The sequence below is a fragment of the Hevea brasiliensis genome, chromosome 4 (assembly GCF_030052815.1).
Source record: "Hevea brasiliensis isolate MT/VB/25A 57/8 chromosome 4, ASM3005281v1, whole genome shotgun sequence".
NCBI lineage: Eukaryota > Viridiplantae > Streptophyta > Magnoliopsida > Malpighiales > Euphorbiaceae > Hevea > Hevea brasiliensis.
The window spans coordinates 108,299,966-108,311,900 of record NC_079496.1 but is presented as its reverse complement, the minus strand read 5'-3'; the positions used below and the strand labels follow the sequence as shown (position 1 = coordinate 108,311,900).

At 30.7% G+C, this 11,935-nt stretch overlaps 2 protein-coding genes and 1 long non-coding RNA gene across 4 annotated transcripts; 2 read left to right on the top strand and 1 right to left on the bottom strand.

Annotated features, from left to right (window-relative positions):
• Positions 1 to 149: 149 nt before the first annotated feature.
• Positions 150 to 3,134, top strand: LOC110632464 (IQ domain-containing protein IQM1). Its single transcript, XM_021780701.2, has 9 exons — positions 150 to 302; positions 539 to 1,012; positions 1,120 to 1,234; positions 1,333 to 1,398; positions 1,574 to 1,662; positions 1,761 to 1,848; positions 1,938 to 2,168; positions 2,253 to 2,354; positions 2,444 to 3,134. Exons 2-9 carry the CDS (start codon positions 579 to 581, stop codon positions 2,891 to 2,893), a joined length of 1,575 nt encoding a protein of 524 aa, XP_021636393.2. The 5' UTR covers positions 150 to 302; positions 539 to 578; the 3' UTR covers positions 2,894 to 3,134.
• Positions 3,135 to 3,869: 735 nt separating this feature from the next.
• LOC131179307 (uncharacterized) lies at positions 3,870 to 6,766 on the top strand. Its single transcript, XR_009148305.1, has 2 exons — positions 3,870 to 4,337; positions 6,197 to 6,766. It is a non-coding gene; the product is annotated as an uncharacterized LOC131179307 (long non-coding RNA).
• On the bottom strand, positions 6,336 to 9,086 carry LOC110632468 (heat shock factor protein HSF30). Of its 2 annotated transcripts, XR_009148304.1 has the most exons (3): positions 8,535 to 9,086; positions 6,925 to 7,828; positions 6,336 to 6,823 (listed from the first exon to the last, which is right to left on the bottom strand). XR_009148304.1 is itself a non-coding variant. In XM_058145848.1 (2 exons), the coding sequence occupies exons 1-2, from the start codon at positions 8,838 to 8,840 to the stop codon at positions 7,004 to 7,006; spliced, it is 1,131 nt and encodes a 376-aa protein (XP_058001831.1). In that variant the 5' UTR covers positions 8,841 to 9,086; the 3' UTR covers positions 6,336 to 7,003. The 2 variants fall into 2 exon arrangements, 1 of the variants encoding a protein (XP_058001831.1); XM_058145848.1 differs by having other exon boundaries at positions 6,336 to 7,828.
• Positions 9,087 to 11,935: the final 2,849 nt, after the last annotated feature.

Genomic DNA, 11,935 nt, shown 5'->3' with positions numbered 1-11,935 from the left:
CAGTTGCAGCTACTAAAATAACTATGGAAATGAGCCCCACCATGTAATTTTTAATTTGGGAACGTAAATAATGCTTGGTTGGTAGGTGCTTCTGCAGTATTTCGATTTATCTTCCTTGAAACTCCTATATTCACTTCCTTGCTTAGCTGGTTCAGTGTAAAGGGTACTATTTTGACATTCCCAACTTTGATTTTTCAAACTTCCAGTACTATATAAGAGCAAGCTTGCTCGTCAATTGTATTCATTTACCAAATTTCCTATCTTCTTTTCAATACAACTTCACAGAAAGGGCAGTTCTGCAGGTGAGGATCTTCTTACTTTTCTTTTTCAGCGTCATTTGGATGTTGCTTAGAGTGTTACAGGTTTTTTTTCCCATAATTGAGTAATTGTGTTTTAGAAATGAAAAATTCTTCGAACAACTGATGTATTAATTCTTTCCAGCCCAATTTCACCATCATTTTTGGCATTATTCTTATTCAAAATCAAAGTTGGTCTAACCTTGATTATATCAGACTAAAAGTTAAAAGCTTATTGGCAGGTTGACCATTCTGATATTACTCACCAAAGTCTTTGGGTGAATGGGTCTTTCTCTTTCTCTGTTCTTATCCGCGTGGAATGAAATCCTCTGGCTAAAGTTGTTTGGTTTGATTGACACCATTGACAAGGTTACAGTGAAGTCCTCAAGCTTGGAAAGGAAAGGAGATTCAGAAACCACAAATAACAAGTTTGGTGGGTCAGATACAATGAGGTTAGAGAGGTCGTTGAGCTTCAAGCACTGGGATTCCAATCAAGAAAATGTTGAAGCACCTGATTTATCTAAAAATTTGGATAATGCTCAAGAAACAATCCGCATAACAAAACCCACAATAATAATCCCAGAACCAGTTCTCTTCTTTTCTCCAAGACCCGTTAGTGAGCTTGATGCTGCTGCAACTAAGCTTCAAAAAGTTTATAAGAGTTATCGGACTAGAAGAAATCTTGCAGATTGTGCAGTTGTGGTTGAAGAGCTCTGGTTTGTCTCTCTCAGTATTCTGAATTTCTTGCTTCTTTTTCTTTTCTTTGCTTTCTGGGTGGTTTATTCTAATATTATTTTTTACTTGAAAATTATGATTGCTGTAGGTGGAAGGCCTTAGATTTTGCAGCTCTGAAAAGGAGCTCAGTATCATTCTTCAACGTTGAGAAACATGAAACTGCTGTGTCAAAGTGGGCAAGGGCTACCACAAGGGCAGCCAAGGTAATTGAGAAAATTCACTTGTTACATGCTAAACAGATTCTGTTTGGAATATAATTAGATTGACATATAATTCTTTTTTTTTTCTTTTCTGTATATAGGTTGGGAAGGGTTTGAGCAAGGATGAGAAAGCTCAAAAGTTAGCCCTGCAACACTGGCTTGAAGCTGTAAGTTCATATTTCTTCTGTTAGAAATTCTATGTATATATTGGCTTATCTTTCAACAGATGAAAGAAAATTGGGATCATTGAAAATTTGTGTTGTGGGTTAGAAATTAATTTAATAAGTAGAATTAAAAGATGGACATGAACTAATAATTCAACTTATTCATAATCTTCAACAGATTGATCCACGCCATCGTTATGGACACAATTTACATTTGTATTATGATGTTTGGAGTAATAGCAAGAGCACTCAACCTTTCTTTTACTGGTAAGTATGCCTCAGATGGGCAAAATCAAAATCTCCTCATTATAATGTAAAGGTTGTATTTGCTGACTTGACTCCTTATTCCTCTGGATCATCTAAAGGTTGGACATTGGTGATGGGAAGGAAGCAAACCTGGAGAAGTGTCCAAGGACTGTTCTACAACACCAATGCATCAAATATCTTGGACCAGTATGTATTACAACTCTGTCTATCTGCATATTTTACTCTAAACTTTCCAATCCCCTGCACTCATATTTCTATTTTTTTGGCTGTTGCAGAAAGAGAGGGAAACATATGAAGTAACCGTGGAGGATGGGAAGCTCTTGTACCGCCAAACTGGATCACTTATTAATACGACTGGAGGTTCTAAGTGGATTTTTGTGCTGAGCACGTCAAGAGCATTGTATGTGGGGCAGAAGAAGAAAGGTGCTTTTCAGCACTCAAGTTTCCTATCTGGGGGAGCTACAATAGCTGCTGGAAGATTGGTAGCCACTGATGGGGTTCTTGAGGTATATATTGCACGCATAATAACTATCATTGATTCTTTATTTTATCATAGCTTCTAAACTCATCATTCTCTTACTCTTGATCAGGCAATATGGCCATATAGTGGTCACTATCTCCCGACTGAGGACAATTTTAAAGAATTCATCAGTTTCCTTGAGGAGCATAACGTGGACTTGGCAAATGTCAAGGTAAAAGCTCAGATACACGAACATTTCCTTATAGATAGTTACTTCAAGTCTTCAACATGCATAGTTCATATTGGCCACTTTCTTTGCAGAGGTGTGCAGTAGATGATGATGATGCTTCATCTAAGATAGCCGGCGACGAGTCCAAGTCAATGATAGAGGAGAAGAAGGGTCAACTAGACACAAAAGCTGTTGAGGTCAATATATCTATAAATTCTACAAGCAACAATAATCAAGAAGAAAGTAGAGGAGCTCCAGCAGCCGAATTTGAAGCACCAGTAATATTTGACGAGACCAAGAGGTTGTCATGCAAGTGGACAAGTGGGGTTGGTCCTAGAATTGGGTGTGTGAGGGACTACCCACCAGAGCTGCAATCTCGGGCACTCGAGCAAGTCAACTTATCGCCTAGGGTCAGCCCTGGCCACTATCCAATCTGTGTTCCAATCCCTTCACCGCGGCCTAGCCCGAAGTTTCGAGTCTCGCCTAGACTTGCGTATATGGGTCTCCCCAGCCCGAGGGTACCAGTTAGCTCTGCAAGTTAGATAGGGAGATGACTATGAGCTGGCTTTTCTTAATATAGGAAATTAACCAATTATCTTTGTTTTTTCATTAATAGTTAACTTGATCCTATTGTTGTACATGAATGAGCTATGCAATGAATAAATATAATATTATCTTTGCAATGGAGAAACTATGAAGGATTCTTGAACTAATGTGAGAGACAATTGCAAACTTTAGTATTTGCTACCTAGTAATATGATATAAAGAGTGGTTGAACCTTGAGTCCTTGACTATTGAATCCACATGTAACAGGCTTGTGTTGAGTCTCCTCTATTTTCTGAGGAATTTTGATTGGAAAGTTCATTTTGGGCTTTTGCCCTTGGGCTACGGAATACAACAAACTGCTCGATTTAATGCCTGTTTATCATTGAAGTTGGAGGGAGAATTATTTTTCAAGAAAAAAAATATATTTTATTTACTGTTAAAAAAAATAATTTAAAAAAATTATTTTATTATTTTAATATTATTATAATTAAAAATATTCTCTTATTAATATATTAAAATATTTTTTTTTCAACAGTAATTTTAACAATCATGCTAAATAGGCTTTTTAATTGTTTAATACAAATTTAAGAGTCCATAACTCAGCTTGTGAGTCAACCTATTCCAAGTTAGAATTATTTAATACACAAATAATTCATAAAATCTAATAAAATTATTATTCCAATTTGAGTAACTTTGCAGAGTTATTTAAAATTTAAAATTAAATTATTTAAATATCAAATATATTTTATAATCCATATATAAATGTTAAATATAACATATTTTAATTTTAGATTTTAAATAGCTTTGCAAAATTACTCAAATTATTTATAATATAATTTATTATATTTTATGGATTATTTGTATATTCATTTTTGCTTTGTCATCCTGAAATTAACAATTTAATGACTTACATTTAGCTTTTGTGCTAATATATATTTATATAAATATATAATAAAATTGAGCATTAAATTAAAACGTTTTCTCTCAAACGTTCTCAGCCTTCTTTAGCTTTTTGGGACGGTCTGGCCATCCGGCCGTCGACCTTCCCCTCTCTTCTTTCTCTTTAGTTTTGTTTTATCTTATTTGTCGGTGGTTTTCTGTTAGTTTTCTTGCTTTTGGTTACGTCTCCCTCTGTTAAAGTGTAGTACCCCTCTTTAGATTGAGGTTTTTGTTGCTTGCTTCGGAGATCGTTCAGCATATTGGTCCTTTTGTTCAGATCAAATGTCATTAACCTAATTTGTCTTCCTTGCTTCTGGTGGTGCTATGTTACTGGATGGGTTCCAGAATACTCCCTAATCGGCTAGCATCTCAAAGGTAGATCTGGTGCCTTCTCACGTGATGCTGGCGGATGATCTTGTAGGCTATATGAGATTGATAAGTCGGAGCTCTGCCGCCTTGGATTTACCGAAGGTTTCATGATCGTTGTCCTTTAATTTCACTGTGAGTCTGGTTTCTTGTTTTGCCTAGTAGATAGAGAATTATAATTCACAACAAAATTCTTTCATTTCTTTATTTTCTTAGGCTCTCTTTGACTCTTTTTTCCTATTTAATGCACTACTTTAACACCAATATAATCTACCTTATGTCTTTTGGAGTCATTTAATGGTCACACCATATTATTACTCTACTATATCCTAAAAATTAAATAACTTATATTATATCAAATTAATTACTTTAAAATTACAGACCCATAAATTAATTTTTTATTGTCCATTATAATTATAAAATTATATACTGAATTTCTTAAAATAAAAAAATTATGACAATAGTTAATATTAAGAAAAATAAGAATTATAGGCACGAACTATAGAAACTAAAATTATAAAATTATGTTCTTAATTCATTATTCCCTGTTTAGAATATAAAATTTTACAATAATTTAATTCAATTGATTTTCTTTTTGGTAATTCTTTGAAAGGAATGAATTCAATTTTTTTAAATTAAAAAATATTTATTTCAAAATAAATAAAAATAAAGTATAATTATGTAAAATTTAATTAAATTATTTTTTTGTAAATAATTTATTCTAAAGAAAATCAATAAAAAATTTATGAAAATAATTACAATTTAATTAATACTTGGAAAACTAAGAATTATAACCATAAAATATATAAACCAATACCACATATCAAAAATCAAACTAACCACTTCTTAATGCAAATAAAAGATATAATGTCTAATAAAGATTTTTCCTCAAGTATGCTAAGTGATATTTTAGTAACTAGGATATTATGAAAAACAATTTATACAAATATAGATCGCTAAGGTAATCTTTATTTCATAAGAATTTATTTATCTACATTTTATTTGTATTATTCTATTTTCTTTATTTTCATTTTCAATTTATTTGTATTTTTTGTATTTATTATTTTTATTTTTCATAATTACTTTTACAAATATTTTTTTAAAATATTTCAAATAAATTAAAAATAAATATATATTAAACAATATATAACCATATGTTTATTCAATTAAATAATATATTAATAATACTCATGTTCACGCAGCACAGACAAAATGCTAATGCTGCTTAATTTTGAAATATCTCCATAATATACATATGAACAGGAATAAGCAAAACTTTAATATTTTGTATTAAACTTTTTTTAAAAATAATATTTACAATTATTAAAATTTTAAATATTAAAATCATAAAATAGAAAGTAAGTAATATACATTGTACTTTAAATATTTAATAATATGATTAATATGATTTTATAATTAATTATAATTAAATATTATTTTTAAACTTAATAAAATATCTTAATTGTTCGATTTAAAATATTTAAAAATAAAGAAAAAACTCAAAATTTAAAAAAAAGGAAAACAAAAAAGAAGAAATTTTTGAGATTTTCATATTTCTAATAGAGATCATTGTGTAGTATTCATAAATCGAATATCAATTTTATAAAGCAAAAACAAATAATATTTTTTAAAAATTCAATATAAATAAAAAAATATATATATTTAACTTCTTTTATCTCTTATATATATGATTCAATCTTATATTAGACTATATTAATTCTCAAAACTGTGTAATGCATACATATCTAAATCATCTATTAGACTAAAAATTGCAACAACTGTACAATGGCAAGTTAGATTTTGAAGGTATGTATTGTAATCTATTGGAATAGGCAGACAGAAATCTTAAAATTTGTATCGGTGTCATCCCATCCCACGATCAGTGGAATATGGTATAGGCATAAGGTTCATTACTTTGGGTCGCAGTTTGTTTAGGCCGATTAAGTTTTGAGTGTTATGATTGCCATTTATGAAGAAGAGTTGCTTATGGACAGGAACAAGATAGAACCGCTGGAGTCACCAGCAAACCACTATACTCAAGGGCCAATCCTGATTTAGTAATTGTACCCAACATAGCACATCAATATTAATAGTAATTTGCCAGCCAAGAAGATTGGATAAGAAGGAACTCAGTAAAACAATTCAGTAATATTGTTAAAGGAATTGCCTTTGAATATGTATGAATCTGTCTCCTGATCAATACAGTTAAATGGAGGGAAAAAAATAGAAAAAATTTGTCATGGGGGAAATTTTCACCGCCAATTTTAATTAATAATTTCATTCAACTTAGTAATTACTATACCAAACTATGTTCTATCTACTTATGTACAACATTGCAGAAACTCGCATAGCCTCGAGCAAAGGAAACATCAAACATGTATGGACAGACAGCAGGGTAGAGTCCAAGACCCCTTAGACTAGCCTGGAATTGAAACCCCTCCCTAATGATCCTCTTTGCTCCACCTGCCTGCAAAATGTCGTAGAGAACAATCAATAGAATCACAAATTGTTAGAACCAATTAAACAAATTTTCGTAGAAAATGTTGAAAAAACTAGACAATCATTGAAGGATACAGAAGAACAGGAACATCTGTTGGCCCCACTGCAACTTTCAACATTCCCTGCCGTATGAAAAAAACAATTTTCTCCTATGAGTCGCAGACAGAACATACAATAATACTTGAAGAAACGCAAACATTTAATTCTGGTTTAGTAGGCATACCATTATAAAAACAGGAATGTAGTTGCAGAGAGCAACTGAGAACAATATCAAAACCATTTCATAACAGCAATCTGTTATATCATGACTTCGACCTTAGATAACCCATTTGATTCACAAGGTCTCGCAATTCCTCACCCCAATCCTCAGGTTTTGCAACCAAATCCTCAACTTCTACATCAAATTCCAGTTCATCATCTGGGATAACTTCTTCATTGGGATTGCCAGCAATTAAATCATCATTCAGCAACTCCTCCCAAATAGTCTCATTCACAGAACCCCAATTATCCACGCCAGTCCCTTGTGTAGAACATGCTATTGGATCCCCGACATCACTGCTTGATTCATTATCCAAGGAGAACAATGTATCTATCTCCGTTTCTATAGTTCCCAATTCTTGATTCGTGTAATCCACAACTTGGCCAACACCAATCGCCATAGAAGCAGCTTCCTCTTGCAAATTTTCTAAACTTGGGCTTGCCATGAGTCTCCGCTTGCGCCCAATTTCAACACCTCTCAGTTCTCTCCTCTGCATACTCCTCCGAGAGAGTTGCTGGACAAAGGATGGATTGTTGAGAGCCTTAGCAAGGAATGTCATCATCTGCTGTTGTTTTCTCTCTGTACTTTGTAACCTATCCTCCATTGCAGCTATTTGTTCCCTTGACTGCTGTTGTTGATGCCGAAGCCTCACGATTTCTGCCATTAGCACACTTCTATCTCTTTTTAATCTCTCTAGCTCACCTTCCAATCCAAACTCTCCAACTTCAACGCAAGGTCCTTCACTTTGCTGTTGCATACTTTGAGAAACATGTCTTCTTCTTTTGATGGTCTTCAGTAGATGCTTCTGCCCTCTCAGAAACCCTTCATTTGCAAATTCCCATCGATCAGGATCAACTTTTCTGAATCCCTGCATCATGAAGTGTCAGGAATGTGATCAATATACATTGAAATCCAATATATCAAAGGTTAATGGCCAAACAAAAGAGAACACTCATCAACTGGTTCCCCATCCAAACAGCAATTGACCCATGTTGTTTACAATTGGTTCAGTTATCGAAATCCACGGCCACAAGAAAACCTATAATTTTGAATTTTAATTGTCACTAGGCCAAAAATAAATAGCACTTAGTATGTGATCAAATTGAAAAAAAAAAAAGAGAAAAAATATCCTGTACTTGAGCGCACACTGGCATTTTCACAAACACAGCATCTGCAGCCAAAAAGCACCCATTGAAATCCTATCACAAGGACATCTAAAACCCACAATAAATACAGAACTTACTTCGGAAAAACAATAACAGCACACCTAGTCAAAATTAAAATTTGGAACAACTTAAGCTCTCCATGATCATAGTAATTTCAAAAACCCTCACTAGAGTTAAGAGACCACTAATAAATAAGCACTGAATGATTCAGCAGTTAAAGAGAAAAATTCAGTCCTAGCGAAACCATAAAAGATAAAATGTTACGCTCTACATGAACACCGATCCTGCCAAATTTTGCAACCTTAATAGACAACAATTCAAATATATATTTGAACAAAAGTAACCCAGATGAGGTAGGACAGAACAAAGAACAGAAATTGAAGAAAGATGATTAATTACTGTACTTACATAAGTGTTAAGCTGGCGAATGAAGCTGGAGAAGTTATTGTGCTTGAAATACTTAGGAAGCAGAGTAGTGGAGAAATTATGAGAGTCCCAAACAATAAAGCTGTTGCGAGCTCTGCTCCAAGAAACAACGGAATCCGTTGAAGGGTCTTCCACCATTTCATAAGTCTTGTTCAGAAAGGGAGGAGGACCAACTTCGTGCAGCCCCTCCATCGGCTGCGGTTGGAAGCTTGAAGATGAGGAAGAAGAAGAGAAACCTCCAGCACAAGTCACCGTCTCTTTCTCTTCTTTCACGACCACACACTCCATCGCGCTTGTTTAGTTTACGTTTCTCTAGGCTTCCTAACGATGATCAGAGGATCCCAGAGGCACTCTTCACCCGATGTCGGTTCTCGGGAGTCAGGCTTGGTATCTTGTACTTCTTGGTAAGAGTTCACAGAGGAAAAAGATTGAAGCTTTGGAACAAGTGTAAAGTGTTTCTTGATTCTGGAGAAGGGAGAGTGAGTTTATATGAGAAGGGAGAGGAAAGTTCTGGAAATTGAAAAAATCCTAAGAGATTTGGTTGTCAGCTCTTTCGCAAGCTTGTAAGAAGTTTCTGCCAGTTGTCAAAAAAGCTGGTTTCAGACAAAAAAATCGTGAAAGTTCTGGAATATGTTCATATAGTGGACCGGGCCACAGTGGGCCTATTTGGTTGGTTTATGGATATTTCGTGTCGCCCACGTGAGTGGCCCTGATTTAGCTCACATGATGGGCTACGATTGCCTAAATGGGCTGGCTTGTTCCAAATCTTTCGTGAAAGCCTACATATGAAATCCCCAAGAACTATTGTCCATGGCCCATGGCCTCAGACCAATACATGTAATAGCAAGATGAGTTATTAGCCTGAACATAAACTTAGGCCGATCTTTTATTAAACCGGATAAAAAGTCAACTTAAAAAATTGGATGATTCAGTGATTGAACCGATAATCTATTAACCTAGCCTAAAATTATCTTCTTTAATTATATCCATAATTATTTAAAAAGAATTAGACTGCCTTCTTGAGAAAGGATGAGATTAATTCATAGCTATACATATAATAATTAATTTACAATTTGATTCAATTAAGAACTTATTATAAAAAAATTTGGGTGGTGAAAAAAGTATATCATATGATATACTTGTATCACTATATTATATAATATGTTCAATCTAGTTTATTTATGCATTTTATTGTTAAATATTATATAATGACGAAATTATTAATTATATTATATGATTAATTGTGTATTAACATTAAACTTTAATGTTTAAGTGGTAATTTGAATATGTTTTTTTTATGAAAATAAGTGTAAAAAATTGTTTTAAATCATAATTAAAATATCGAAAATCAAATTAAATCATAATTAAAATATTAAAAAATTAAACCAAAATCATGTGAAATGCCAATTCAGTTTTGATTCCCAAGTAAACTCCAAACCAGAACCGAAATATCCCATCCTACTACTTGAGAGGCAAAGGAGAAAGCTGAATCTCTCATGCCAAATTAAGAATGTCGAATGAATAAAAAAACGATTAAGTTATTTGGGATTTTTTTAATAATAAAATAAATTATTCATGTATTAACTTTTGGATAAATTATAATATAAATTCTAAGATTTAGATAAATTTGCAATTTAGTTCTTAAGCACCGTTTATTTTACAGAGAATATATTTTTTTAAAGCAGTTTTTACATTTTTTAGTTTTTAAAGTACTCAAAAAAATTAGTTAACATAAAATATTTTTTTTATTATAGGAAAATTAAGGTAGTGTTTGGTATAAATAAATTTCATGAATTTTTGTGAAATTCACTTGTAAATATAAAATTTTAGTGTTTGATTTAAATGAAAATTCATTTTGAATTCTTAATAACCAATTTCATAAAATTTATTAAAACTAAACTAAATTCAATCAAAATTAATAGAATTTACAAATGAATTCTAAACTTAAAATCATATATATTTCTATGACAAAATTATTCTCTTATTATATGTTATTTTTATTTATTTCAAACACAAAATTTATTTTATTTAAAATGAATTTCATATTTAATATAAAATATATCAAATAAAAAAATTCATATATAAATGGATTTTATCATAAAATTCATTTACAAATGAACTGAATTTTATCATAGAATAACCAAATAGGATCTAAGTCATTTTTAAAGAAAGTGATTTCTATTTTTTAAAACAGAAAGTCATTTTCCCTTTTAAACTTTAATAATTTTATGAAAATATGAAAACACTTATACATATATGAAATAAATATATATTATTAATTTAATATTACAACAAAATAACGAAAAAATTTTTCACATAAAATTTTTTTAAAATCATGTCATAATTTATTGGCTTCGTTTATACTAACTTATTTATAAGAAAATAATTTAATTAAATTTTTATGTTATCATATTTGATTTTTATTTTTTTTTAAATGAAATTTTTTTAAGTTCAAATAATTTTTTATTTTAAATATAAAAATTAAAAAATTAATTAAATTATATATATATATATAGCATATTGGTATTCCCCTCGTGCTGCCACATAGGATTCTAAAATGATTATATTTATGTCACGTAACAATATTTAAAGCAATCAAATTTTTTTCTGTGTTGCCATATAGGATTCTAATATTATTACATTTATGCCAAATGATAATATTAAATTGAATTTATTACTCACAATTTTTTTCCTTGCCATATATGCCAATTATATTAAATTGATATTTATTAAATTTTATATAATATTTATAGAATATTAATTTTTCATCATTTTAATCTTTAATTTTAATTTAATATCCTATGTAATTATAATATATAATTATTATTTAATTTTTAAGTTATAATCCAAATTTAACTTTTTACTATATATATATATATATACACACACACACACACGAAGTAGACAGGCTTTCCCCTGGCACTGCCATATAGTATTCTAAAATAATTATATTTATGTCATGTGACACTATTTAAAGTAATTAAATTTTCTTCTGTACTAAGTGGCAATGCCAAGTGGTAATATTAAATTAAATTTATTGCTAGCAATATTTTCTCCTTCTCACATATGCCAATTATATTAAATTGAATTTATTGCTAGTAATTTTTTTCTATATTAAATTGAATTTATTGTTAGCATTTTTTTTCTTACCTTATTTGTCAATTTTATTGATAGTAATTTTTTTTCCTTATTTAATTTTTGAGTTATAATTCAAATTTACTTTTTACTGCCTAAATACACATAAAAATGATATTCAATATGCCTATATATATATATATATATATATATATATTCTTTTTTATCAATATAAAAGTTTAATTTCTTGAGTATAATAAATTAAGGGAATAATATTCTATTATTTATGATCCAAATTCTATCATTTG